The sequence below is a fragment of the Bombyx mandarina genome, chromosome 07 (assembly GCF_030267445.1).
Source record: "Bombyx mandarina strain Sakado chromosome 07, ASM3026744v2".
Classification (NCBI taxonomy): Eukaryota; Metazoa; Arthropoda; class Insecta; order Lepidoptera; family Bombycidae; genus Bombyx; species Bombyx mandarina.
Genome location: NC_143214.1, coordinates 10,017,964 through 10,044,901, shown reverse-complemented (window position 1 = coordinate 10,044,901; position 26,938 = coordinate 10,017,964). Strand labels below are relative to the sequence as shown.

Sequence of the window (26,938 nt, the reverse complement as noted above, 5' to 3'; positions counted from 1 at the left end):
CCACGAAGACACTTCGGTCCGGACCCCTCGCCACCATACTGCAGCCTCACCGTGCAGCAGCATAGGCAGTCCTCGCAATGCAAGATCATCGCTGATCGACGCACACTCTTTAAAAATCTCCACTGAGTCGATGAATGCTTCTATGACTTCAGGATCACGGCTCTGACCATCGAAGCGTGACGTACACTTAGCCATGTTGCCGGACTTACTGGTTAAGGACGTGGGTGTCGGTGAGGATGCTATCGCAGCGTCGGAAACTTCAGGGGGTGCACCGGAGCTACCTCTCGCGTACGATGTCATGAGGGATTCGACGAGTTGCCGATTCACTTCCGCCTGAGTTTTCGCGAAGGCGGCAAGGAATGAGGTCAACTGGTCCCCAGACATAAGTACTGACGAAGGTCTTGCGGCTTCATCTTCCGAGCTGGACTGATTATCACTCACAGCACCTGCACGTACTTTGCGTGGCGGCATCTTCTAGAACATTCTTTCTAGCACACACAATGAACTATGATTTTAATAACTACGGTACGAAATCCAGTTTAAGCTGGGTTCGCGGCCACTAGTTGGGACGCCACTTATAACGAATTATTAAAATAATACCAGTTTAAGGTGTATTTTATAATTAAGTATAACGATGTAAAAATATATTTCATTGGTGCTATATCGACTGACAGCTTTCTGAAAAAAAACTATGTGGTTGCCCGGCGACGTCTCTGCCGCTCCGCCCGCATGCATTCCCCTTCAAGACCGACTAGTAGAGTAAATAGGGATGTGTGATGTGTGCGTTATAACTATAATTAATTTGGAGTTGTAAGTTTGTATTATGATTGTATTTTATACTTCTATAATCACAAATTTCGCCAAGACTACACTATAAAAATATTAACAAAGACAAACAATATTTAATCTATTCTCAATTTGACAACAGACGTCAAGAACAAAAGTTTGACAATAAATAGTATGCATGCGTGTGTGCGTCAAATACACGGTATGTAGTGTGTGTAATGTTTTCTTTATTGATTTAATGTATCTTTTATGCATTATTTAAAAAAAATATTAGCATTGTGCACTTCTTCTCTATATTCTCTATAAGTGTGGAAAATTTCATACTCCTCCGTCCGCGCAATTTTCGTAAAAAGGGATACAAAGTTTTTGCTTCGCGTATTAATATATAGATTTGCCAGGTGCTGAGCTCACTTTGACTCACACTCGATGATATTGTTTTGCATTCACACTTAAAACTTTAAAATTATTAACACTTTATTAAATAAATAAAATGTATTAAAACTAATTAGCCCTTAAGATAATTTCAAAAAGGCTGGGTACTTCGGGAATTTCAGAGGTGATCACATGAAAAATTAGCTCAGAAACACTAAGCTCAGGAGTGATTCGGGAAAACTAATACATCCGTCTGAACTGTTGATCAAATCTGTAAACGAAGCATTTTCGAAATAGATCTTTAACCTACTAACACTATGGCTTATTTCGATTTCATTAAAATCATATTTATAGAGGCATACATCAAAATAGACACAGAATTGGTTGCGGATGGTAATCTATTGAATTAGCATCAAGCATCATCATCAAAACTTTTCTTTACCTTTTTGCCGAAAGTACAAAATCAATTGAGACCTTTATAATCTGTTGCTTAATTAATGTAATGCAAAAGTATTTGGGATTTATAGAATTAAACCTTGCCGAACGATACCAGGTAGATACCTTTCACACCAGATCGATGCGAGTTTGTGCACCAACACTAGAGATAGAAACTACAAGCTTAGTAATTGGTTAGTGAACTCCGTTATGACTCCGAAGAAAACAATTTCGGCCAACATAAATCAACAAATCAATCAAAATCAAAATAATCAACAAAATTTGAACAGAAATAAAAACAGCTCAGGGAAAATATTATCAATACTGTCCCAGTCAATTCATATGTGAAGGATAATTCAAAAATTGCTAGTCACGTAATGATTGAATTTGAAACGGAACTACTGGATGAGAAGACTGGACGAGAAGCACTGGATTTCAAATAAACAAAGAAACATCAAAGTCCAATTCACCGAGAAAATACTTTTGAAAAATACAGTCCTAGTGATAACGTTTTCTTTCTGTAAACACGTTCACTGCCATGTAGGTCACCGGAGCCCTACGCGGCGCACTGAAGTAACTATGTCGATTTTCCTCTTCGTTCTTCATATTAAGGCACCGGAATATCTAGCAGACTGTGGAAAAGACGAATCCAAAGATACTGAGAATGAATCTATTTCTGAGAGTTTTTTTTTTTCCTACCTAAGCTGAGAGCCTTGTGAGGCTATTTCAGCGTAACCTTAACTAGTAGCTCACGGGACTCAAACCTGACGACGTTGCTAACACGAACCCTAGCAAGAGCCGTGCTTCGCAGAATCTACCGCCGGATCAGAAACGTGACCCACTGAGAAGATCCGGCGAGAAACTCAGTGGGCTGTGTCTGAGGGTTAATTTACTCGTCGAGCCCTTCGCCGCAAGCGACGGCTTTAAAGCACGACAAGCGCGGGTCATCGTTCTCGTTAACGAGAACGATGACCCGCGCTTGTCGTACCTAAAAACACCGTTAGTGGATCGGGAGGATCCGAAACGACGGGGTCTTTCTGAGAGATCTAAAGGCCTTAAGACTAAGCTAAATACTAAAACACACATTATCAAACAAAAGAAGGCAAAGTTAGGCAATCGAGGCACATAGTATCAAAAATCGATGTAATTACTTCAGTGCGCCGCGTAGGGCACCGGTGACCTACATGGCAGTGAATGTGTTAAAAATGTTACTTGCTTTAGAATTGAAATATAGTCGCATCACTTGATACACTGAGCGTCTACACCTTCAGCGTATCATCATCATCATTATCATCATCAGCCTTTATCTGCCCACTGCTGGACGTAGGCCTTCCCCAATGCCTTCCACATAATGCGGTCCTCCGCCTTCCGCATCCAACGACTTCCCGCCGTGCGCACTAAGTCGTCAGTCCACCTGGTTGGAGGACGCCCCACGCTCCTTGTACCCATCCGTGGCCTCCATTCGAGGACTTTCCTCCCCCACCTGGCGTCGCTGGCTCGACAGATGTGACAGGCCCATTGCCACTTCAGCCTGCAGTCAGCGTATATGTAACTTTAATTCTCCAAACAGAATTACGTTTACGAACAATTTTGATTTACTAATGCATTACACTTTCATGTAACAAACGACCATTTAATTTGTATCCTTGGCACGTCGGTACAACTTGCCCGTTTGAATAAAACCGGCTCTGGTACGGTCACATTTTCTTTTGTGAAATAAAAGCAAGCGGCATGTGTTTTTATTTGCAGAATTTCCTGAATGTAAATTATACCACGAATATCATGAGACCTGAATAAAAATTCTGTTAGTTTTTGTTGAATAAAATAATGTTTTAGCGAAAGAATTTTGAACATTTTCGGGTTTGTCTTGGGTGTGATGGTTGTGATTTATTCGTTTTATATGAAAAAGCAGAGGTATCTATTACTTTTTTGACAGTAGATATAATATTAGATAAGCCTCGATTGTGGCCGGGCTTGTTCGATTACTTAAGCCTAGGGTTTTGTTATCACTATGTGATGATGGATGTTTGTCGCAGAGATATGTATGAAGATTTTATTTACCCACATCATACCACCAGCAAATGTCGGACTTTTTCTGGTGGTAGGACCTCTTGTGAGTTCGCGCGGGTAGGTACCACCACCCTGCCAATTTCTGCCATGAAGCAGTAATGCGTTTCGGTTTGTAGGGTGGGGCAGCCGTTGTAACTATACTGAGACCTTAGAACTTATATCTCAAGGAGGGTGGCGCATTTACGTTGTAGTTGTCTATGGGCTCCAGTAATCACTTAACACCAGGAGGGCTGTGACCCACCCATCTAAACTATAAAAAAAGACTTCCGATTTAGTGCCCTGGTATATATAATATTCAGGGTACAGAGCTGCCCATTAGTGAATGTTTTAGTCGCTTCTAATGACACCCACGGAAAGAGATTACAGGATATTTCCGAGGATATTAGACCTACACAGCTAAGTGTTTGGGTTTATTTGCAAATAGCGTATAAGCGTCACGTAGGTAGTACAATGTCTGCGCTTATATGATTGCTTCATGGCAGAAACTAACTAGATGGCAGTAGTACATAGGAATCCGCTCTACCACTACTAATTACATAGCGTTTGGATTTTTTCGAGGTTTAATAATTACTAATTTTTATACAATAGTTTAAATTTTAATTCAATAAAATGATTTAAAAAAAATGCAATAATCTGAAGCGTCTTTCGGACAACAAAGAAACACATTGGTAATTACAGCGTATTTATAAATTAAATTAAAAAAAAAAAAACTACATGATTGCGAACCCTGCATGGAAAATAACTAATAACATAAATCTGAAGAACTTTTAAAGAAATTTATTCCCTCGACCTAAAACTTTAAGGCAAGTTTTGCCGGTCAAAATGTATCGCAAGCTCCGAACGTTAGTATATACGATGTAATTAAGCATCGCAATTCCCTTAGTGAATTATGAGTTCTGATTATTACTTTCAGTTCATTATTTATTCATTCTGTGAACTCGGTTAAGACAAGAAAAGCTACGCTAATGTTTAAACATGCTGACATATAACACGTATGTACGTATAAGTATTTTACAAACATATTTGTCGCCAGTTTCGGACCTTGGAAAATATTTCAGGATTGGGATTAAGTGAAACAACATCCTTTTGTAGCTGTCTCAGCAACCCATAGTATCGCAGGCTAAATTTCGGCATCAATCTTAAGAAATATAATAAAACTATGCAATTAACATAAAATCGAAGCTGTTCTAGAAAAATACTGGTATTTTTAATTTTTATTTCCCTTGTAGGCAGACGAGCATACGGCCCACCTGATGGTGAGTGGTTACCGTCGCCCATGGACTTCAGCAATGCCAGGGGCAGAGCCAAGCCGCTGCCTACCGCTTAATACTCTCCACAAGCCTCGTTTGAAGAAGGACATGTCATAGCGCTCGGGAAACACCGTGGAGGGGAGCTCATTCCATAGCCGGATGGTACGTGGCAAAAAGACCTCTGGAAACGCACTGTGGATGACAGCAGTGGCTCCAGGTAGTATGGATGAACTCTACTCCGGTGGCGGGCGGTGCGATGGTAAAAACGAGATGCCGGTATCATCTCGAACAATTCCTCAGAGCACTCCCCATGGAACATATGTGTAAGCACTCCCCATGGTAAAGTTGGATATTAAACTTATTTGAGAAGAAGAAGAGGAGTAAAGAATCATCAGTGATCATCATCAATGAGCTGAAGGTAGCTGTTGCCGAAAACGTTATTAAACGCATCGTCATATCAATGATCATGGTTTTGTCTCTAAACTCGAATATGATTCATCGGATTGAGCCCTAATAAATTTTTCACTACAAAAAAGTTTAACCATAAATTAGTTTATATGTATTAGTCTGTGTCTCTTTACGTTATACATAAATCATAAGTGACTTGATTAGATTAACTAGGTTAATAATCAGTAAAAGGTTTATGTTTAAAAAAAATTACTAAAGGTCCTATATCGTTTGAAAATCGTTAATTTTGTACGTACCAAGGATATTTTTACCTCTATTACCGAACACGTCTGACCAAAAACTTGAATTTTAAAACGAAACTATTCTATATAATTAATTAACCTAACCTGAACTAAAACTAGACGCTTACGTGCCCAATTTGGTACGTATTAATTGCGACTGAGTTATTTTACATTTAAAAATTTATGGACATTGGTCACGTTTCTATTAATATTAACAAGAATATATTAAAATCAATTACACATCAGGTTTGAGCTCACCTACTAATTCGGCAAATCTAGTATAACCCCCCGAAGTTACTAGAACAGGTAGGAAAAAAAAACAATTACAATTTTATTAGCTTAGTCATTATGGCGAGCCTTAGAGGAGGCTTATGTCCGGCAGTGAACGTCTGTGGGCTGAATGAGAAAGCACTAATCATGAATCAAGCATAATTCATTACCTAAGGCACCCTGGAGTCCATCAAGAGCTTCTACGTCATAACATTCTTTCTATTTCTACTTGCCGCAAAATAATCGATGGTTTTCATGCAAACCCAACTGAAACATTTATGATTAGATATTTATGATTTGATATGATTTTTTACTGGTGGTAGGACCTCATGTGAATCCGCACGGGTAGGTACCACCACCCCGCCTATTTCTGCCGTGAAGCAGTAATGCGTTTCGGCTTGAAGGGTGGGGCAGCCGTTGTAGCTATACTGAGACCTTAGAACTTATATCTCAAGGTGGGTGGCGCATTTGCGTTGTAAATGTCTATGGGCTCCAGTAACCACTTAACATCAGGTGGGCTGTGAGCTCCTCCACCCATCTAAGCAATAAATAAAAGAAACACATAGTGTACGATTATACGAGCTTTAAAATTCAGCTTCCACGATAACAGGAAATTAAAAGTATCAATCAAGTTGTTGCGGGCTTTATACGTAAAAAAAGCAGAATTACTGTTAGCAAAATTGGAAATTGCGTGCCGACGAAACGTTCATCGTAAATCACTTTACGCAATTATTACGATTTTTTTTTTCGAAAAACTTATTGCCAAATTTTGGTTAGCCCAAAGCAAATGTATTATGTCTCGATTATTGAATTATATGTGTGTTTCAGCGCACGAATGTTTGTAATAATAAAATGCAAATCATAAAACAAAAAACAGATAATGTAAAAGGAACAGAATGTCTGCCTACGGCTTTTTTTTTCTTACCTAGTTTTTCCTTGACGTGTAGGTGAGCTGACGAGATTCTAACCGAGAGTGTTGCTAACACTGGCCCTAGCAAGAGCAGTGCTTCGCAGAATCTACCACCGGATCGGAAACGCGAACCACTGAGAAGATCCGGCGAGAAACTCAGAGGGCTGTGTCTATGGGTTAATTTACTCGTCGAGCCTTTCGTCGCAAGCGATGGGTTCGGCAAGGATGGTGACCGGTGCTTGAGGTACCTAAAAGTACCATTACTGGCTTGGGAGGATCCGTAATGACGTGTTTAGGGCGACGTCGACTGTTTACCATTCGGTCCACAGAATCGGGTATGCTATGGCATGTTGCCATGGATATACTATAGGATATATAACCCAAGAAGATTTTACCTTAGGCGGCGGCCAGAAGTAAAACTCATGCTAAATCCTAATGCAGCATCATTCTGGACCAACCCCACATAATTTGAAATAAGGAATAAAGAAGAAGCAGAAGCTTGGACCAGCTCACAGCCCACTCGATGTATAACGCTTGCTGAAGTCTGAATGCTAAAATTCACCTTACAAGTCTCTCAACTCAAGTCTCCATTGTAATGTAACTACGCTAATTTAAGTATTTTACGTGTTTAATTATTATGTTATGATGTTATTCCTCTAACATGGAAGTCGTTTGTGAATATTATAATAAAATCGTATTTACTGAAATAAATTATTGGCCCCTGTCTGATTTTAATTGCAGTCGCATCGCTTAGGCCGCGAGAGCTACACATATTGGCTGTTTATTCTGAAATAAACAATACAGAAACAACTCGAGTATTTTGATTTTATTGTTTTTTTATATCTTATTCGAAGAACAATATTTTATGAACAAGAGAATAGTAAAGAAGGAAATACAAAAACAGAATGTTTGTGGACAAATATTTAGGTAACTTCCAATAAGCTGAACTTCGGAGATAGGATAATATCCGCACAGCTACGTATACCGGAAGCTTATTTTAAGATACGGACTTTACGTTAAATTTAATAACGAATGCTTCAAATCTAATAAACTGGTTCACCGAATATCTAGCCGCATCTTCTCAGCGGTTTGCGATTTTGGTCCGGTAGTAGATGCATATGCGCATACAAAAATAAGCGAAAATCAAAACCTGCTATTTGATTGAATAAGGACCCCAATAACTTCAAAGGCACACTTTGATTCGCATAATTAAGATTTCCAGAAATATGAATAAGAATTAAAAAAAAAAATTGTCGTAATATGCCGCGATTGATGTACCCATAATACATTGCTGACGTCAATATGTCAATAGGTTTTAAATATGTTTTTTTATTTTGTATGTAGACGAGCATATGACCCACCTGATGGTGAGAGGTTACCGTGTAGCCAAACAAACCTGTTCATGAGACGAACATTTGCCCAATGTGAGAATCGAATCCACGACCCCCGGCGCAGTTCAGGGGCGCTAACTATTGCACCACCGACTCAATAGCTAATAAAAGTACTTAAAATATCATAAACGTTTTCAGAATTTGTAGGAAAATTCAGTTTAACGTATGAGAAGCTATGATTGAGCTGTTTCGATGTTATAGCCATCAAAAATCAGAGATGAAGGATATTGGCAGTTGTCAATCCAAAGGCACTTTCGACTTGGCGTCACGTCGCATTTTCGACTTCGGTAATTTCTAAACTGGAATGTGGACTGTGAGTTATAACAATATACCTTTGTTACAGGTTCCGACCGCCATCATTTGATGACGTCACGTCCGAAGATACTATAATCGATGCCGACACAGGCTCGACAGTTGTCTTCGACTGTCGCGTAACTGCTTTAAGGGACAAAACGGTAATGGATCTTGTTTGCGAAGCTTACTTTAATATCTTCCCATCTCTCCGCGGGTCCTTATTTTTTATTTTCAATCGTACTGGGATATAGAGCGTTGTTTGAGTTTGCACGGGTAGGTTTTATCACCCTGCTTATATCTGCCGTAATGCATTTCGGCTTGAAGGGCGGGGCAGCCGTTGTACTGTAAAACCTAAGACTCAGAACTCATGTCTCAAGTTGGGCTGGCAGCGTTATGTAGTTGATGTCCACTGGCTCCAGCGACTACTTAAAAGACCAGGCATAGGTTAAAGGGTGTTGTTGCTGTAGAGAGTTCGTTTTGGATGAAAAATAATAATATTAAATGCTCTAGAATAAAAAAAACACTCTGTAGCTATAATAATAATGTAGGTATCAAAAAAATATATTGAAACACTTAAAATTCATCGCAGGTGTCCTGGATTCGTGTTGCGGATAATGAAAACTTGGAGCTGCTTACCGTAGACTTAGAAACACACACAGCTGACGCCAGGTAAAGTCATTGTTACGTCTCATGCATAACGTTTGCAGAAAATACGCCAGAAAAAATTGAATTACGGAGTATACATTTTATGTTTTTGTATATTTCTAACAATAGAAAATTTAGTTCTGTTTTGAGTATAACACTTAGTTTTCATATACGTTTGTAAGTTTACGTTCTTTTCAAATGAAAACGAAATAATTATTTAATATACTCTAGCACAGACGTAGATTATAGAGTATTTCATCCTCAAAGTGTATATAATATTAAAGGGGGAAAAAGATAGTTTCAAAGGCAAATAAACATATGGTACAAAGCGAAACAAAAATATTGGAAAACATTGTTCATTAAGCTTGTTGTTATTATATGTAGTAAGCTCACTATACATGTACACGGAACGGAAAGCCAAGCCAGCTGGCAATCGACACTAACCATCCCTCGAGGTTGTTGACCCCGCTCGCCAGTTGATTATTCAATACATTGCGTGCTATGCAAAACACGTCACAATTTAAATCATATTAGGAGGCATACTACCGAGGTCCTTATTTCAAGAGCAATATGAACCTAAAATTTTCTTTTCGTGATTTTCGTGTGTTAGTTTTGTTAATTGTTCTGAATAACTTGAATAACAGTTTTTGGGGGTAGATGAAAATAAAGAAAAGCTTATTTTAAACTGTGATAGTTTTGGTATGGCAAATCTGATGTAAATGTGTTTATATTAATAAGACGCTAATCATATAACCTATCGGATAGCTGAGCTGCCTCCACGTAATGTGCGATAAGGGCAAGAAGTAGAAAAATATTGTGTAAGATCAGAGAAATTCAATGGAACTCTAACATGTTAACTACATCGTCAACATCATCATCTTTCAGCCCTTGGTATCCACTACTAGGTATAAGGCCTCCTCATTTCATGCCATAATGTTCGATCGGGCACCATTCTCATTTGGGCACTAGCAAGCATGGTGTTCTAGACTAAACACCCTTCTCTTTAATTAGCAGTTTATTGAAAAGACCTATTTTTTTAAACAAGTAGAGAAACAAAAGATGCCATGTTAAACAAATTCGTTACATTTGTATGAAAATAGCTTCAAAATTCACACAAACAATAAACAAACTGAAAAGCTCAACGGAAAGTTCGATCGTGTGAACGTAGCCTTACAAGCTCAAAGAGCGCTTTGTGTGTATTTTCTCGAGCAAGACCGATATATATGGCTAGAAAAGTTTAACACTGTTAGAAAAATTTTGCTGTGATTTATTTGAGGCGGGCTTTAGGAATAGAAAAACGTCAGGGGAGCTCACTAAGCTCAGTGAAGCTTTTCAACAAATAGGGTATTTTGTCATGATGTCATTTCATGGTATTAGGAATCGCAGAAATGATGAGTAATCCGAGTCTCAACACAAGATCAAGATATTTTTTTTATACAAAGACAAGCCTGGAATGAAATAGACAACGAGGCTCATAGTATGAATAATGTCACCCGCCTTTTTTTATTTTTTATTGACATATGAGTTCTAAAGCCACGCTTTGTACAACAACACACAACAACTACTACAACTTATCCATTAGGTTATGATGGCTTCAAAGCCAAACATGAGGGGTAAGTCTGCGTTTATTGAAGAATTACAAAACGCCTGTCCTTCTAACCCATCATATTCATCAAATTGCTATACCCGATACCAGTACCAGTACCAGATACATTTCCTTATACAGGTACAGAGTCGATTTAGCTGGCGAGAACTGGAAGCTAGCTCTTGCCGATGCTAAGGTGTCAGATTCAGGAGTCTACTGCTGTCATGTGTCCACACATCCGCCCATGCTTAGGAGGTTTCAATTAAATGTGCACCGTAAGTGTTCCATATTTTATTTTGGTATACTTTAAGCGGTTTTTTTTTCGTAGGTAGACCAGCATACTTACAAATAATGTAGTTCTATATGCAGCTTAAAAAAACAAAAAATTACAAAACAAACTAGTTAATTTAATATTTCTATCCCATTAACACCGGTCGGATTATTACAGCGAATTATTGTTTGGTTATCGGTCCTCGATGCATGTGCAATTGGACATCTTGAAAATCGGCGAAAAAGTTGTTCGAATTCCGCTACATACTAAAGAAAACATACATGCATACCAAGCTAATAAAAGCGAATTTATATTGTCGGTTAATATGGTTGGTCAAAACACATAATAACAAATTTAATTATTGACTAACCAGTCATTCCTTTTGCAGTTCCCGCAATGAGATTAAGCAAAGAAGCATTTTTGGAAACAGGCGAAACGTTGTCTCTAAAATGCGCTGTTCTAAATCTACATCCAGGCGAGGATGTACCGGAAATGCATTGGTACAGAGGGAACAGTACCCTGTCTTTGGACGAAGCAAGAGGAGGTGTTTTAATTGAAACCGACCATTTAACTTTGACGAGTCATTTACAGGTGGGTTTGTTTGATGTTTTTATTACAATGGTACGGGTCTTAAGATAGTAATAGCAATATCAATAGCACAGTAGCAGTCGCATCTTAAGATTAGATTTCAAAGTTTCAAATAGATTGTTTTTGTTTGTTATTGGAGGACACAAGCTTAAGATTTAGCTGGTATTTTAGATAATTACTGGAGTTTCTAAATAAGTTTCAAATGCAGACATTCTTTGGTATGTGGTCAAACACATGATTGCACTGTTTTCTTCTTTTTCTCCACCTTATCCCACTAGGTGGGGTCGACACAGCTAATTGTTCTCTTCCATTCTCTTCTATCAGCCGTCATCTCAGCAGTCACTCCTTTCTCTTTCTCATATCGTCATTCACGTACTCCATCCATGTCTTCTTCGGTCGACCTCTTCTCCCTCTACCTTGCACTACCATTTCCATACATCTCTTAGTCACATGCATCATCTCTCTGCGCATCACATGTCCATACCACGCTTGCGCATCAAATGTCCAAACACAAATGCTTGCACAAGATCGTCAAATTCTGATGCCTGCATCACACTCTATCTAAACTGCTGGTTGAAAACTTTCACGAACCGAAGACGTATTTTAGTATATAGTGGTTCATGCCAAAGATTGACAGTTTTGTCAACTAAAAGAGCTTTAATAAAATACTAAATCCGGAGTTAATATGGGTTGACGGTATACAGCAGGCTCTGTCCTTGGCATTGCTGATGTCCATGGGCAACGGTAACCACTCACCACATAAGGTGGACCGTACGCTGATCTGCCTATGAAGATAATAATAAATTGACGTCAAGCCAATAAGTTTAATGGCAATCACACAACCTCAAATCCTGTTTTAGGTAGATTTCATAACAACGACGCTGTCCTGTGTACTTACATGGACATGACCCCTGGGATGTAGGATACAAATTTTAGGCACTTTTAAATACAATTGTACAGTAACGAGAGCTCGTAAAAAACTGGCTTAATTCAAAGATAAAACAGATAAAATTAAGTTTATAAACTAGATTAGTGTACAAACGAGTATGCTATGGCCGCTTTAAAGCTTTATGTCCAGTTAGGAGATGTCTTTAGGGTAGTAAACGAAACGACGGTAGGGCACAAAATTGTATGGTGCGTTTAGAAGCGATTCGGGTGGTCAGGAATAGTCTAGTCGACAAGTTGAAAATGGTACAAAATAGAGATACTGCTCTTAAAATTATGTGCGATAGCTCATTGGATCCGGAATGACGCCTAGAAAAATGTGCCAATGCGTGTATTAGCACATAAAAAATTGCAAAACTTATAAACAATTAAAGATAAAAAAAATGGCATTTCGTGTTTTGCCAATATTTCATAAACTATTAATATTTTAGAAATTTAAAACAACAATTTTTTTACATGAACAAAAACCTAAAAATCCAAGTAATGTTTTGCTGTCTTAATACATATGTCACACATGTCATAGGCACCGTCATCCTTTAATCTCTCGCAAAACAATTTTGGGCTCTAGATCAACGAATAGAACAGCTGTTATGCAATCTTCAATAAGATTATTCGAATAATTGAGAAAATTTTATTTATGGGTCACTAAAAAAATAAAGGCAAATTTTATATCTATCAGTATTAGATTTATTTATCCAGCCAAATTTATTAAGCTATAACTAACACCGCTGTCACTCGAACCCTGGTCCAAAGTTACTGCCTCAAGGCCATTTCTACCCGTGCGTCCAAATTACCTCTATATTTTTGCGGGTACAACGTAAGTGGTGTACACCCCTAAATTTCAACGAGAATAACGTTGCGAAGCCAACCATATTTTCTTAGCCCCTCGTAGAAGCTTACACTTAAAAGATAATATTTAAGGGTGAATATTAATGACCTGAGAAGCTTTAGGCTTGATGTTTTTAAAGGCCTTTAGTATGGGATCGGATGAAATCTAAGATCAAACCTAAATATAGGTAGACTAGGAAAAATCTAAGCATTATTTTTCATATTAATGGATTGGAATTAGAAAATGGAGTAAGAGAATGACTCGAGCTGTTGAATTTAGTATAAATGTGTAGGATTATGAAATAGACCGCCCAAAATACGTCATTACGGATCCCCCCGATCCAGTAACGGTGCTTTTAGGTACCACAAGCGCCGGTCACCGTCCTCGTCGAACCCGTCGCTTGCGACGAAGGGCTCGACGAGCGAATTAATCCATAGGATACAGCCCACTGAGTTTCTCGCCGGATCTTCTCAGTGGGTCGCATTTCCGATCCGGTGGTAGATTCTGCGAAGCACTGCTCTTGCTAGGGCCAGTGTTAGCAACACTCCTGTTTGAGCCCCGTGAGCTCACCTACACGTTAGGGTGAAGCTGAAATAGCCTCTCAAGGCTATCAGCATAGGTAGGGGAAAAACATTTTAGAAAAAAATGGCTTTAGATGTCTTTGATGAAAGCTCAATGATAGAGAGAAGATTTATTGTGCCGCTGGCATTGCGTGAATCTGGAAGTGATATTAGACAATCACCAACAGGTTTCCTTTCTCCAGAAAACCTGCAGAAAACTGGTATACGGCTACCCTTTCTACTATTTTCAGAACTTCCATCCATAACATAAGAATACTGACCAGATTTGAAGATAAGACACAGATCGATAGATCTGATCTCTCAACTTTAAATATAGCATAGGTTTCGGTAAGCGCTAAGTCTTAAGTGGATTCTGAGCTGGTTTGTCCTTTTAAGATAAAAAAAAAAACATGATTCTCTGAATGAAACATTTTCGCAAAATTGAAAATTATGTGCCTTATAATTTGAAATTTCTTTCGAAAAGGTCGCTCGTCTAAAAATGGAGGATGCCGGCAATTACACGTGTGCTTTGGAAGCTCCAATCCGAATGAAAGCTGTTACAAGAGTTCACGTATTGCAAGGTTGGTAGCTGGTACTTTTTTTCTTTTTTATAAATGTGTATGTCTTGAGGTCTAAAGTGAAGTAGTCATGTTACGCGATCCAATTTAAAGGATTGGAAAACTGTTACACAATGCAATAAAGTCTTCGACCTCAAGTGTGGTAGTGACATCGATATATCTAAATAATATCAGGCAGATCCGTGGTTCATCAGCCTAAATAGAGCAAAAATGAACTTTAAACACGAAAGCAGCCATCATGATCTCAGGTCTATGTTATAGCCCGAATAGTTAAATATGTTTTGGGAGATAATTTGGAGATAAATTTGGGAGATTTTGTGAAGTCGTCATGGCCTAAAGGATAAGACGTCCGGTGCATTCGTGTTGAAGCGATGCACCGGTGCTCGAATCCCGCAGGCGGGTACCAATTTTTCTAATGAAATACGTACTCAACAAATAATGTTCACGATTGACTTCCACGGTGAAAGAATAACATCGTGTAATAAAATTCAAATCCGCAAAATTATAATTTACGTAATTACTGGTGGTAGGACCTCTTGTGAGTCCGCACGGATAGGTACCACCACCCCGCCTATTTCTGCCGTGAAGCAGTAATGCGTTTCGGTTTGAAGGGTGGGGCAGCCGCTGTAACTATACTTGAGACCTTAGAACTAATATCTCAAGGTGGGTGGCGCATTTGCGTTGTAGGTGTCTATGCTGACATAAACCAGTCGAGTAGTCAGAAACGATAAAAAGCAATTATAATTGAAACTGAAACACATTGCCTTCTGCTCGAAAACTCCAACCTCGCCCACCCAAATTTCCACAAAACATTGCAGCTGGCACACGAGCCACATTAACTCAAGCGAGAAACTTTTCCTTGTGTATTTCTTAAGGTTACGCCAATATTTTTTCTCAATTTCACGCTCGACCCGGCAATTATACTGTACGTTTCTCTTTTTTTTTGTTATTGTTGTTCATGCACAATGAATGTTATTATAGCTGGCGAGGCATCAGCAGATATTGTTCCCGTGGGTCAGTTACAGACGTTCAATTTGATGAAGAAAAAATTGGATGAATCTGTTGCAGAAAGTATTTCTTTTTTTTTTTTTTTTTTATTGCCCTTGTAGGCAGACGAGCATACGGCCCACCTGATGGTGAGTGGTTACCGTCGCTCATGGACTTCAGCAATGCCAGGGGCAGAGCCAAGCCGCTGCCTACCGAACTACTAGTTAGACTTTTGTGGATGTTTGCTATTTGAATCTAGAAACAATTTGTTAAATTTTATGAGTATAGTGTTAAATTGTTTAATAAGTAGCGCAGGACAGAAAACTGACTTTTTATTTTGTTTAATTCATTTTTTTTTAACACGCCATTATTAGCTTCACACAGGTCACTGATCAAATGAGGAGGCAGTCTCCTCCCGGTGATGGTCACGGGGCGACCTAAGGGGGTTGAGGCTGCGCCGCACGCTACCGTCACTCTAGCGCGCTGGCACCAGGAGGACGGGACGGCGCGTCGGCGGCTGCGGACTGCGATGCGGTCCGCATTTTCGTCGTCGCTGTCGTCGCCGAACATACTGTTGAAGAGCAACCCGGTCGGCGGTGTATCGCGTTCCGACCCGGCAGGCTGGTTCTGGCCCAGCGGGGTATGCCGGAACACCAGCGGCACCGCCCGGGCGGCCTGGTAGGGCCGCCGTACCGCGGAGACCGACGTCGTTGGTCGTCGACTATCGCCTCGACGACCCGTCGGTCGGGCGTCCTCGGGGTGGCGCCGCGTGTCTGGTTGTAGTGTTGACCGCGGGAACCCCCTCTCTCTATTCTGAACGGGTCGGACGGAGATCGGACGTCGGGTGTAAGAGTGCAGGGGAGTCGTTTAAGTGGGTTGGCCCTAAAATCCTTGGGCCCGCGATCTGCTCTCAACACCTGCAGATCGTTGAGTCTCACATACCCACATACCCCGCGCGCCCCCTAGGCGCGGGGACCTCGTAGGAGGTTCGGCCCCCGGCCCGAAAAAGAAAAAAAAAAAGGTCACTGATCAACATAAATAGATTTATGTAACTGATTTTTTTTATGCAATTAAAGTAACCAGCTTAAAGCGTTCGATTAACGACAAAATTTGCAGATGTATCAAGAACCGATGATATTATAATAATTTTAATAGTTAGACTTAATATCTCGGGCTTCCCATAGGATGAAATAAATTAGTTCAATGTTTAGTTTGGCCTGTAATTACATCCTACTTTATATTATAGTACTTGAAGACATAAATGTAGTATTTGAATAGCAAAGGGATGTTTGAATATTTTTATTTATTTATTTTGTAATTACCTGGAGCCACTGCGGTCATCCACAGTGCGTTTCCAGAGATCTTTTTTGCCACGTACCATCCGGCTATGGAATGAGCCCCTCCACGGTGTTTCACGAGCGCTATGACATGTCCTTCTTCAAACGAGGCTTGTGGAGAGTATTAAGCGGTAGGCAGCGGCTTGGCTCTGCCCCTGGCATTGCTGAAGTCCATGGGCGACGGTAACCACTCACCATCAGGTGGGCCGTATGCTCGCCTGCATACAAGGGTAATAAAAAAAAATTAAAAAAAAATGTCTACAGCAAGACCTCACTCGTATGCACCATCGATGATTTTGGTTTTTCCTACTGCTGAATTATAAGTAGAATTAAAAAATCATTGTACCTTTTAAAAATCGTTTCCTTAATTGAGTCGTCTATTATCAAAGGTGGCAATCTGTGCATTTGGACAAAAAAATGTTATTGATATGTCAATACAGATTGATTTGAATATAATCGTCTCCTTCAAAGAATACGGTTCAAAACCTGCATTAAATAAAGGTTAATACTTAACCTGTTATTTATCTAAGATGTCTTTCAGAAGAGTTTTGTGACTGCCAATGGAATACAAAGTCAATAATTCGTTTTTCTGATTTACCAATAATTGTCCAAAAGTCACATTGCCGGCTTTGATAATAGTCGACTCAATTATGCTTTTGCTAAAGCTTTTTCCATTACTAAGCTTATCTCAAATTCGTAACAGCAAGTTTTTTTGGAACTAAAAAAAAAAACAACTATAACTTGTATTAAATTCATCAATTTACATTTTGAAGTTTAAGTTTGACCAAATTCTTTTGTAGTTTAATAACAAACTGAGTAATTGATTATAATAGCGAAATCCACTTAAAACGGTCAAAGTTTTTCTTATACAGATGAATAAAAGTAAATGATATTATAATGTTCTTGGAAAAAAGGGATCCCTTATTATAATAACTATTATTATTATAACCATAACTATCTTAATCTTGGCTCTATCTAATTCGATCTATATTGTATGGTTTCTAAAAGAAAAAAGGGTTTGACAAGGAAACGATAAGAATCACAAAAGCCTGCTTGCTAGCTACACATATTACAAATGTAAAAATGTGTCGTACATAATATAATTCTACACTAAATTACTTGAAACGATATTCCATTTTATTGTGAACAAGTAATGTATATTAAAACTATTTTCAGACCTTCAATTGTCATAATAATAAAATAAATTTGACAACTTTCTAATTGTGAAACTGACACAAGAGGCATCCGTATAATACAAAGTCTTGAACACAAGATCCTTGACGAAGTTTCTAGTATATTATAGCTCAAAGTGTTGGATGTCTTATTTACTCGGTTCCTAATAGTCGAGGTTAGTGGCTCTCAAAGTTTTACGATGCCCTCCTTTTAAGTGACTATCTTAGAGATGAAGTATATTCGGGTACTTGCTTTACACAAAGTAATTGAACTATTTAAACAAATTTGAGTGGGTTAAACTTTTGGTTTGCTTAGAACACGATGTTTTGTAAATAATTCTTGATGTTTTACTCAATGAAAGCAGTTTGGTGGTATTGAGCATTAGCTTAAAGTTAGCAAAATGCTATATGAGCTATTTGAGACAAAGAAAAAATTACACGAACAAGAGGTCCCGCAGTAGTCGAAATTCGACAATAATTAATTGGGATTGTAAGTTTGTACACTATTATGATTGTATTTTATACTTCTATAATCAACAATTTCGCCAAGACTACTCTATAAAAATATTAATAAAGACAAACCATATTCTATTCTCAATTTGACCACAGACGTCAAGAACAAAAGTTTGACAATAAATAGTATGCATGCGTGTGTGCGTCAAATACATGGTATATAGTGTGTGTAATGTTTTCTTTATTGATTTAATGTATCTTTTATGCATAATTAAAAAAAAAAATTAGCATTGTGCACTTCTACTCTATATTCTCTATAAGTGTGGAAAATTTCATACTCCTCCGTCCGCGCAATTTTCGTAAAAAGGGATACAAAGTTTTTGCTTCACGTATTAATATATAGACTATGTAATTGAAGGAACAAAATAATCGTACAGAAACGTCACTTTGACAATCACCGTTACTCTAGTATTTATTGCGAGCGGCTTGATTACAGAGAAACATGTTTTAGTTAAGAAATTAAGGAACTTGTACGCTTTGCCGTTGAATCAACCAAGATTTGTGTACGTACTGAAAGCTTAGATATTATTATTCTTTGGGGAAAGCTTTTTTACGTTAGTTTCACATACAGCGACAACTCAAGGAAATTGTAACTTAACTCTCACAAAATGTTGTACCGAAATCACTCGTTTCTCTGTTTCAGCAATGATTTTTATAACGAAAAGTTGGACTTAATAAACGCTGAGAATAAATATTTGGATCTTCTTCTATATCGTTCCCTCACTACTGAGGATCGCGATCACATGCGATGTACTTCCAATGTGCTCGATCACGGGTGGCATGGGCTGCATGGTACAGACTAACACCGAGTGCTTCTCTTGCTAGATCTGACCATCTGGCTGGTGTTCTGCCCACGGCGCGCTTGCCTTCTATTCGACCCGTAATTATGAGCTTCTCTAATTCATTTCTGGGAGACCGCATGATGTGCCCGAAGAAGCTCATAACACATTCCCGGCAGATGGAAGAGAGCCTTCTTCGGATGTCTAGCTGCCTTAGGATAGATTTGGATAATAAACTGTAATTATTACAACGTTTGAAGAGACATTTTTTGTTTATTGGATACTGCGGTCTATGGATAAAGCGTCAATACCTCCTACCTACTTGAGATATGAGATCTGATTCTCAATTGTATTTTAATATGGGTGTCTTATCTTTTAAACATAATTGCTTCGTGACGATACATAATATGTTTTTTTTTATTACTTAAAAAGGTGTACGAGCTCACAGCCCACCTGGTGTTAAGTGGTTACTGGAGCCAATAGACATCTACTACATAATACGATATACTACGATATAAGTTCTAAGGTCTCAAATATAGTTACTAGGCTGCCCCACCCTTCAAACCGAAACACATTATTGCTTCACGGCAGAAATAGGCAGGGCGGACTCACAAGAGGTCCTACCACCAGTAATTACGCAAATTATAATTTTGCGAGTTTCATTTTTATTACACGATGTTATTCCTTCACCGTGAAGTCAATCGTGAACATTTTTTGAGTACGTATTTCATTAGAAAAATTGGTACCACACCACCACAACGACTTGTGCTGTGTCTTATAGTATATGCAAGTCATTGGGTGATATAATCCGTCGGTCACTTTTAATGACATTCAAGGGATGAGAACTAATCTAAACTACACACTATGAAATAAAAGTTTGGACATGATAAAAAATAAGACTAGCAAGGTTATTATGAATGTGAGATATAGATATAAGAAAGTTGTAAAGAAATAATTTCATATAAAAGTTTGTGTAGTAATATATTACTTTTCGTTTCATCTATATAGTAATACGTGAAGCAAAAACTTTGTATCCCTTTTTACGAAAATTGCGCGGTCGGAGGAGTATGAAATTTTTCACACTTATAGAGAATATAGAGAACAAGTGCACAATGCTAATATTTTTTTAAAATTATGCATAAAAGATACATTAAATCAATAAAGAAAACATTACACACACTACATACCACGTATTTGGCGCACACACGCATGCATACTCTTTATTGTCAAACTTTTGTTCTTGACGTCTGTGGTCAAATTGAGAATAGATTAAATATTGTTTGTCTTTATTAATATTTTTTTATAATGAAGCCTTGGCGAAATTTGTGATTATAGAAGTATAAAATACAATCATAATAGTGTACAAACTTATTATACATTTCCAATTAATTATAGTCGAATTTCGACTACTGCTGGATCTTTAGTTCAAAGATATTTTTAGAATTCCGAGAGAAATAGGTACTATCGGGCTGACATATCAGTGAAGTTGTATATCGAGGTCATTCCTTCTATATGATAGACGTTTTGATTCTTGATCGTACTTTCAAATCGCTGCAATAACTTTCTTGAAAAAAGACTCAAGAAGAGTATTTTATCAGTTAGTTTACCCCTAACACTACTTTTATACCAGGGGGGGTTGCAAACTTATTGAGATAATAACTGCCTATTTTTTTTTACTTTGGATTTCATTGCAAAAATTTAACAACTGGTGGCTAGTACATGGTAGGTATTACTGGTGGTGGAGCGTTTTGTGAGTCCACGTAGGTGGTTTTTTTTTGACGTGACAACGTCTTATAATTCGATGGAGCCGGCTGCACGCACGAAAAAACATGACTCATGCGGCGTTACCTCGCTCTGAGGTGATGTGAGCGATGCATCCGCGTGGACAGCTGCTATACAATAATACATTTAGATGATTTGCGTCAAGTATGAAGTTCAGTGAAGAGTAAATGTGGTGTCAATTGTTTATAGCAACGATAATTGCGATAATTGAAAAATGAAACCATTCCATCAGTATTTCCTTATGACATTGTCACCTTCAACTATCGTCAGTAAATCGACTTTACAGACAACCGATATTTTTTTTATTTTTTTTTATGCTTTAATGGGTGGACGAGCTCACAGCCCACCTGGTGTTAAGTGGTACCACCTGGGTACCACCACTTTGCCTATTCCTGCCTTGAAGCAGCTGTGTGTTTCGGTTTGAAAGGTGGGGAAACTGGTTTTCTATAAGCTTAACTTAGAACCCTTGCATTAAAATGGGTAGTGGCATTTAGGTTATTGATGTCTATGAACTTTGGTAACCACTTAACTCTAGGCAAGCCATAAGCATATCTACCTGTGTAAACAGTAATAAAATACTAATTACACCGTTCAAAATCACAAAAAACTCATCTCAAAATTTGTTCACAGGTTCAAGTCTAGCTGAACTTCAGAGTGGCGTGAAAACAAAATCCAGTTATGTGACACTTCTTTTGACGCCATTGCTGTTAGCTTTTGGAACGCTGATAGGCGACGTGAGGTGACCAATCTAGATATGGACCCAAACATAATTGTAAAGGCTGAAGTTGGAATGATTTAGTAGTTTTTTTTTTTAATTTTCAAACAATATATATAACTTTTTAAACTGCCCGAATTTAAGGTGTACAACAATGGTTCTTGAAAGCCGATTTCCTTTTATACATTTCGCGTATTAAAGGTTTGAAATTCTTAAATTTAAGTACGTTCAACAATCAATATGTCTCAGTTAACAGCTGTCCAATAAAAATCAAAGTACTTAATAAAGGACATGTGGATAATGAAGTGTTCCTTCTTCAGTGATAAGATATTATGTTTTGGGAAATGGGTAATACCTTATTATTTTAATTAAATATCGATCTTTATGTTGTGGTTTTAAGGATTGTACGTGGCCTATAATAAGGCTCCTTAAGGATGTAAACCATATCGACTGATGCAAATATTTTAGTTCTTGCAAGAAGCTACCGATTTGTTTAAGTAAATACGTGGATAGAATGTATTCTCGAATGACATGTACATTGAGGAAATATAGTATTGTAATTAAATAAAAACCCCCTCAAGTTATATTTGCAATTACTTGTTGGCCCAGAATGATACCACGCGATTAGATACCATGATCCTACCTATTTATACCTTTTTAATTTTAATTTCAAAAAAAAAAAAACGGAAATCCGTTTTAATTGTTGAAATGTTTTTTCTTCTACCTACGCGGAAAGTTCGGTTTCCCTCCCGCTGTACAGGGAAGAAAGTGCAACTTTTCCTCCCTGGGTACTGACAAGTGCGCATACGCATTAGTGTCTACGTCTGCTCTCACGCACCTAAAATTCTCCGCCATTGTTGTGCTCGGGTAATTTGCAGTATTGTGTTTAGTGTAAAAGTGAAATAAACCAAAGGCAATAAAATTTAATAGTGAAGTATTAAACAAAGATGAGTTTGTGCCGGCTCATGTCAACGTCGAGGCAGTCCATCGGAGTCCGGCACGGCACTCGGACACGTATACAATAAATAATTATGAGTGATATGATTTTCCTTTGAGACTGACCCACACATAACTCCGCACAAGTTCATCAGACAGTTCTTATTCAATTAGTAGTAGTTTATTTAAAAATTAAGTAGCCCCCCCATAAGTATATAAGTGGGCTCTCCCCCCACCCCCTGCCAGGGCTTTGCCCCTGGACCCCGGCTCGGTACTCCACGAACTTTCGGCCTGGCAGGAGAAAAAATAGTATGTGCACCGCGGGAAAAACGTAGGACATCTCATACCGCGTGTTTGGCAATTTTACACGCGGGAGGAAATGTTCTACTTTTCTCCCATGGTGCACAATGTACTATTATTGAGTATGAAAACCAAAAATGAAATGGCCCAGCCTTATCTCCTTAATAACATTACCTATCAGTTAGCCGTCCGAGGATCTTGCATGGATATAGGACCACTAGTGAGAGTGTAAATACATAATGTGTAACATTTTATATAATAATAGTATAGTAAGTTGTTATACGTTTAATCTATATCTATATATATAAAAATGAATTGCTGTTCGTTAGTCTCGCTAAAACTCGAGAACGGCTGGACCGATTTGGCTAATTTTGGTCTTGAATTATTTTGTGGAAGTCCAGAGAAGGCTTAAAAGGTAGATAAATATGAAAATGCTCGGAATTAAAAAAAATAACAATTTTGTTTTTCCCTTTATGTCCCCCGCGTCGGACGGATTCCTTTTGTTTGTTTTAAGTTTATTTTATACAAATGTTTAGGTCTTTTATTTATCGATTGCGGCACTACGAAGTCTGCCGGGTCAGCTAGTTATATATAAATGTTTAGTAATTAAATCATACTGTTAATGCAGCCTTTTTCTCCTTTGACTTTGAGCTTCAAAAGTCAATATTTTTGCATCACTCCTTCTGATGCATATTTAAATATTCATTTTAACGAAAACAGATTTGTGATAGATTTCAATTATTTTTTATCATTTGTCCTAAATGCTTATTAATTATGTTTAATGCTGAATTTATAATTAACAAGGCAGTATACAGGTGTCTAATACAGTTTTCTTAAGGTTTATTGAGTAGTCTCCTTTTAAAATTTCTCTGAGTGACCAAAATTATAGACTGACTGTGACTTTTTTACACTTTGGGTTACATTATTGGAGTTTTAGTAAGGATCCCTAACTTTTTTCAAAAAATAATATAGCCTATGTCTATCGGAAATACTGTAGCTTCTAAACACTGAAAGATTTTTTCAAATCGGTTCAGTAGTTTGGAAGCCTATTCGAAACAAACAAACAAACAAATCTTTCCTCTTTATAATATTAGTATAGATTCTAAGGAAAGCTTATGACGTAAATGTTATGATTTTATATAAAAAGCGTGTACAAAAATAATTCTGTTTTACAACATTTTGACGAATCATAGATATATAGAATGAAATGTGTTTTTTTTTATTATTTCAATATTATTGATTTACCAAACTCTGTTTGTGAGAGAATATCTTTAATTCCTTATATCGTATTCATGAATGTGGAAAATTCATTTCTAAATAAATATATTAGAAAAATATTCCTAGATACTAAACTAATATCAATTAAAAATATCATACTAGTAAGATAGTGTAAATACGACTTGTCTATTTGCAGTGTAACAAAAATGTAATTATAATATTGTAACTATTAATAGTTTTTCTCATACATATAATTCACATATCACCGAGTACTACTGTCTTCATATCACTTCGATTTCACGGTTAACTATATTATACTGTATTTAATCTTCAATACAAATAATTGTGTTAATTGAAATTAGAATTTTAAGACTTTAAATCTAGAGCATAAAGTTATTTGTATATAATATTGTTATAAGATACTTTATATATTTTGTAATATGTTGTATCAGTAATTCAAGATAATCATTATTCCAAATATATTTCGTCCGAATAAAACCTAATAATGGACCTAAAATAATATCCAAAATTACGACAGAAGTAAGGTAATATTTTAAAGGTAAGAAAAATATGCAAATAAAAAGTGATATTAAAATGTTAACGATGACAAATTTAACGTCAAAGCTAAGGGTTTTGCTGTCTGATATAGATACTGACAAAATAAGGTAAAGGGTATGGACAAGGGACAGAATAAAAAATAAAGGTGAGTTTAAAATTGTTTATTACTGTAAAATAATAAAGACGGGCCTTTTTAAGCACTAAAATTCAGGTAAATATGAGAGCAAGTTTTAATTAAACTACAAAAATATAACTGGTTGTACGTCTTTATGACTTATATACATTTTGAAGTCGTCGTGGCCTAAAGGATAAGACGTCCGGTGCATTCGTGTGTAGCGATGCACCGGTGTTCGAATCCCGCAGGCGGGTACCAATTTTTCTAATGAAATACGTACTTAACAAATGTTCACGATTGACTTCCACGATGAAGGAATAGCATCGTGTAATAAAATCAAACCCGCAAAATTATAATTTGCGTAATTACTGGTGGTAGGACGTCTTGTGGGTCTGCACGGGTAGGTACCACCGCCCTGCCTATTTCTGCCGCAAAGTAGTAATCAGTTGCGGTTTGAAGAGTGGTGCAGCCGTTGTAACTATTCTAGGACCTTAATAACTCGTATCTCATGGTGGGTGGCAGCATTTACATTGTAGATGCCTATGGGCTCCAGTAACTACTTAACAGCAGGTGGGCTGTGAGCTCGTTCATACACCTAAGCCTTAAAAAAAAACAAATCTGATTTGCGGTCGGAGCCTATGTCTTTGTGAAAGATATATTTATTTGGTGTTCGAAAGATGTATTTTGGTCGTAAATCTCAATATATAGTTATTAATATATACATAATACAAGACGTATAAATTTTATTATTTATTTTTGTAAAATCAATATCCCGTCACATAGTTACAGAAGTAATATTCATTACTGATTTATGATAAAATGTAAGTACGTACGTAATTAGTACGTAATTTGATAAATTGGTCCCTTTGTATGTATGATTCTTACAAATTGACGCATATCCTTGTATCAAAAGCATCAAGCTTCGCGTTAAAACAATAACAAATTGCACAACCTGTCATTGTAATTAAAATTAAATACATTATTAATTACATATTATTAGTTATTTATAAAGTGTATGTTTAAAACCACTGTTAACGTGTAATCTTAAAGAGGATATTTCGTTTGGATAAATTCCGTTGTTTCAAATATATATATATTCATTGTTATAAAGAAGTTGTTGGTGTCACATAAATAATGTTGTAAGGATTTATAATTATTTATTTATTAAACATTATGTTAAACAAAATAGTCATAGGGTAAATTTTGTTCATTGAAAAGTGCAACTTGATTTTTAATCTATTTTGTTTTTGTGGACTGACGCCTATTTAAATTTATTGTTACAAAAAACAGTAGTAACTGTTATCTTTTGATTACGTAATTTTAAAATACAATTTGTATTCTTTGAATGACCATTCAAAATTTAAATATAAATTATGAACAAAAAAATCTAGACATATCGGTGCTTTATTTGACTGTAAATAAATTAATAATTATGTATATTAATTGTGCATCATTGTGATAAATTGTAAGATTTTTTAATAAAATTTCAAAGAGATAATGTGTTTCAAAAGTCTTCTATCAACTGCGATTTCCCTTGCATTTATCTACTGCTAATCTATCACGCTTTTCGTTTTGAAGCGTAGAGTACCTGTTGTAAATTATCATGAAGATTTCGACCTTATATCTCAAGATAACTGGTATCATTCACCTTATCATTCATATGGTCTGCTAGTCATTTAATAATGCGTACATAACGGATTATGTACGCATCATTAAATGACTTAATCGTTTATATGGCTTAATCGTTTTATCTGCAGCAAAATCCGTATTGTTCATTAATTTCTTGATATTGAGAAACATCAATATTGTCAAAGTGGGATTCATGCACAAGTCAATTGGGTTCTGTAAATCTATTGTGCGTAATGATATTGAATTTTAATAAAATTAACTGCGGTCTATGTAAATGTCTGAATGGATCACTCAAACAAAAGAGTTCTAGTTAACTACATGCAAAATACATTCTGAAGGATTTCATGATTGGTATATATTATTATATATATGAGCATACGGCCCACCAGATGGTGAGTGGTTACCGGCCATGGACTTCAGCAATGCCAG

General features: G+C 37.2%; 1 protein-coding gene across 2 annotated transcripts in view; it reads left to right on the top strand.

Annotated features, from left to right (window-relative positions):
* Nucleotides 1–26,375, top strand: part of LOC114239398 (zwei Ig domain protein zig-8) — an 89,837-nt gene extending 63,462 nt beyond the window's left edge. Inside the window, exons 4-9 of one of the 2 annotated variants that reach the window (XM_028169567.2) lie at nt 8,517–8,628; nt 9,057–9,136; nt 10,839–10,972; nt 11,357–11,559; nt 14,375–14,471; nt 21,669–26,375. In XM_028169567.2, the coding sequence (XP_028025368.2) occupies nt 8,517–8,628; nt 9,057–9,136; nt 10,839–10,972; nt 11,357–11,559; nt 14,375–14,471; nt 21,669–21,781 (739 nt within the window). In that variant the 3' untranslated portion in view covers nt 21,782–26,375. The remainder of the gene's footprint in view (nt 1–8,516; nt 8,629–9,056; nt 9,137–10,838; nt 10,973–11,356; nt 11,560–14,374; nt 14,472–21,668) is intronic. The other variant, XM_089728748.1, reaches the window with a different exon arrangement.
* Nucleotides 26,376–26,938: the final 563 nt, after the last annotated feature.